This window comes from Halyomorpha halys, unplaced genomic scaffold (assembly GCF_000696795.3).
Source record: "Halyomorpha halys isolate HHAL.00 unplaced genomic scaffold, Hhal_1.1 Scaffold100.1, whole genome shotgun sequence".
Lineage (NCBI taxonomy): Eukaryota > Metazoa > Arthropoda > Insecta > Hemiptera > Pentatomidae > Halyomorpha > Halyomorpha halys.
Genome location: NW_027112088.1, coordinates 1497235 through 1500575, shown reverse-complemented (window position 1 = coordinate 1500575; position 3341 = coordinate 1497235). Strand labels below are relative to the sequence as shown.

Below are 3341 nucleotides of genomic sequence, written 5' to 3'. Positions count from 1 at the left end.
TCTTTCTTATCTTCTCTATCTTATTCCTATCTACCTTCTGTCATTGATAATGCTATGACTATGAATGGACACTATAGTGGTCTTTTGAGAAATCGTACTAACCACTCTCGATACAATACTTAAGACGTTAGAAAGGATATTAGTAAATGTACTAATAATTATTATCATATGTACTCATTTTGCGTCATCTTAGGGGTAAATATTTGTATAAAGTGACTGTTCATAAAGTTCATTGAATTTGTTGATGAGTTTATGTGTTTTTTCTCTGATCTAACAATTGTTAACATTATCGTAATATATGTGGAGAGGTTCGTCGTATTTTCGAATCTAATATCAACCGTTAGTAAGGAAAGAGAATTTTTTATCGAAAAAATGGACACATTGCATAAATTCAAAAATTTTTTTTAAATTTAAGAAAAATAATGATAGTTTGTAATTATTTTACTAAGTAGCCTTGCATAATATGATAAATAGCGGAAATATGATTGTTGAAGATACCTTATAAACTCCTATTTCTAAAATTTCCTTTATATTGAAATAAAATATTTCACTTCTAAAAGATAGTGTTTCACATTGTTCTTAAAAAGTTAAACGTTTCACTCCATTTATTTATACCTCAAGGTCTCCTATTATTTTCAGTCTCTATGGATTCATTTGTTATCCATCCTTCAAGTTTAATTATAAAGCTCTATAAGCCTTTAAGTATGTACTCCCCTGGTTGACAAATTTAAATTACGTAATTTACAATTAACATTGATAAATATGAAAAGTAGAGGACTTTGTTCATATTAAAAAATTGACCAACCAGCTTCTGTGAACGTATCAAAGCTCTGATAACAATTTAATGTCTCAAAATATTACAGCCTTTGTAAAAAAAACTATTATGGCATGTGAGAAATTGCTCCAGGCCCCAATAAAGGGGATTTTGTTAGACATTTCTGGTGTTTTAAAGGATGGCAGTCAATCTATACCTGGTTCTGTTGAAGCAGTGAAGAGGTAAATTTTATTTATTTTTTCTGTGTAGATTTTCCTAATCCATAAACATTTATTGTTTCAAATATCCATGTATCATATGACTTTTATAGTTTACAATCAGCCAAGATACCCTTTCGACTAGTTACAAATGAAACTTCACGTCCAATTAAAACAATCTTGAGTACTTTGAAAACGTTGGGTTTTGAAGTTACTGAGAAAGACTTGATCTGTCCTGTTCCAGCAGTTATTAAAATTTTGAAAAAGGACAACCTAAGACCTTTTCTCATGATTCATCCTGAGGTAAAATATCATTATATATTGTCATTATAAACCTGGAAAAATTAATTTTAAAAATATGTATTTTATAAATAAATAGTGCTATTAAAAATTATAAAATATCTACACATTTCTGTGTTTTAAATTCAATATAATAGCTGTATATGACACTATCCACTTCCACTATGTCATTGACCAAGCTTCATTGTAGTGTTTCTATATTTTAAAACTTGTGACTGGGATAGATTCAGTAATGAAGAGAGAGATGCATTGTTCCCAAAACATTCAATACCCAAATACATAAATCAAGTAATATTGTGTCTTAGTTTTTGTCTGTTAGAAAAAAAAATTAATAAGGGAGGTGAGAAACTAAAAAAAAAAATCAATGAAATAATTGTTTAGCAATTATTTATAACCTATCCAAAACAATCTTTAAATCATAGTGTAATATCTGACAATAAGGTTGTGATTATGGCAAATAATCAGTATTAAGATCAAATTTTGGAGTAGGTGATGCCAAAATTTTGATTAGAAATAATACATTTTAACATTTAATTACAAAGATTATTAGGTACTCCATTGTTAGGTAAAAGTTTGCAAGTATTAGGCTTCTGTCCTGTTCTCTTTAAACAGTATATTACTATTTTTGACGCTTTAAAATCTAAAAATCCTGGTCAATTTGTTAAATTTCTGTTGTCTATTTTCTGATTTTAACTAAACTTTTCGTTATTCCCTTAATATTATCCTATTCCTGAATATATCTTTAAGTTTTCATTTATAAATTATAAAATGAATTCATATTACATTAATAAGAGTATGATATAATTAAGAGTTTAATTTAAAATCTTATTCATTTTGTCATTTTAATTTTTTTTTTTTGTTAATCCCACTAATTATTACACCTGGGTTAAACAATTATTCAAGTTTTGCCAGTGTTACCATCAATTTAATTACTAAAGAAAGATGCAGCATCTTTAACATCGCCATGATCAGGGTCACATATGACTGGTAAATTAAATACCCGATATAAGGATGGTATCAAGAAATTTAGGTATCATATTGATTGTATTTCATTATTATTGTTATATTAGGGTGGGAGGTGATTTTATTTATTTAATTTTTAAAATAAAGAAAATTATTTAATGAATCCTAACTAATTGAGAACTTCTTGAAGTGCCATTATTACTTTTAATTTTATGTGAAATTTAAACTTAGATGGCCTGATAAAACTTTGCCGCAATTTAACTATTCTTTTCATTGCCTTACCTAAATCAGCTAATAAATTAATCAAATATAAATTTCAAACCAAAAATTTGCTGTCCTGTTTTTTTTACTAATATTAGTATTTTTAATATCGATTATTATTTCAGATACCTAGAAGGTTTTAATACTTATTAATTTTAAACAAATGTGGTGAGAAATAATAATAATTGACAAAATGATTTGTACTAGTAGTGCTCAGACTATTCTGCTTTTGATTCCTGTAGGTGATTCCTGATTTTGGTGATATTGATACTTCAAACCCTAATTGTGTTGTAATGGGTGATGCTGCCGAGTGTTTTCATTATAAATTTTTGAATGAATGTTTTAGGAAACTGATGGGCATGAAAAATCCCATCTTATTTTCACTAGGCCAAGGGTATGAAAATTATATTTTCTATTATTGGCCATCTGAAACATTTAATATTTTGAATATAGTATATTTTGTCTTTATTATCAATACGAAGAACTTGTTTTTAGAAAATATTTCCGAGATGATGATGGGCTTGCTCTGGATGTAGGCCCTTTCTGTAAAGCAATAGAATATGCTACTGGTGTTAAGGCAATCGTTGTTGGTAAACCGAGCCCTCAATACTTTTTGGATGCTGTTAGTGAACTTAAATTACAACCTAACGAGGTAATTGGATTCTCTATTGTATAATGTTGTTTGTTAAGAATTAAATTTCCATATAGATAAGATAAGGAACACTTAAATCTCCATATCATAATGCATAGTGAATAAGTGTTTAAAAGTAGATTAAAAATATATATATTATATAAGTTGTTTTAGTTAAGAATTCATTTATTATTTTTGCTTAAATATTATATTA

The 3341-nt window shown here is 27.3% G+C and overlaps 1 protein-coding gene across 1 annotated transcript in view; it reads left to right on the top strand.

The window, feature by feature from the left end:
• The first annotated feature begins 645 nt into the window (after window positions 1-645).
• Window positions 646-3341, top strand: part of LOC106677502 (phospholysine phosphohistidine inorganic pyrophosphate phosphatase) — a 6313-nt gene continuing 3617 nt past the window's right edge. The window contains exons 1-4 of the mRNA XM_014415478.2: window positions 646-996; window positions 1086-1275; window positions 2739-2890; window positions 2992-3148. Coding sequence (XP_014270964.1) covers window positions 845-996; window positions 1086-1275; window positions 2739-2890; window positions 2992-3148 — 651 coding nt within the window. The 5' untranslated portion in view covers window positions 646-844. The remainder of the gene's footprint in view (window positions 997-1085; window positions 1276-2738; window positions 2891-2991; window positions 3149-3341) is intronic.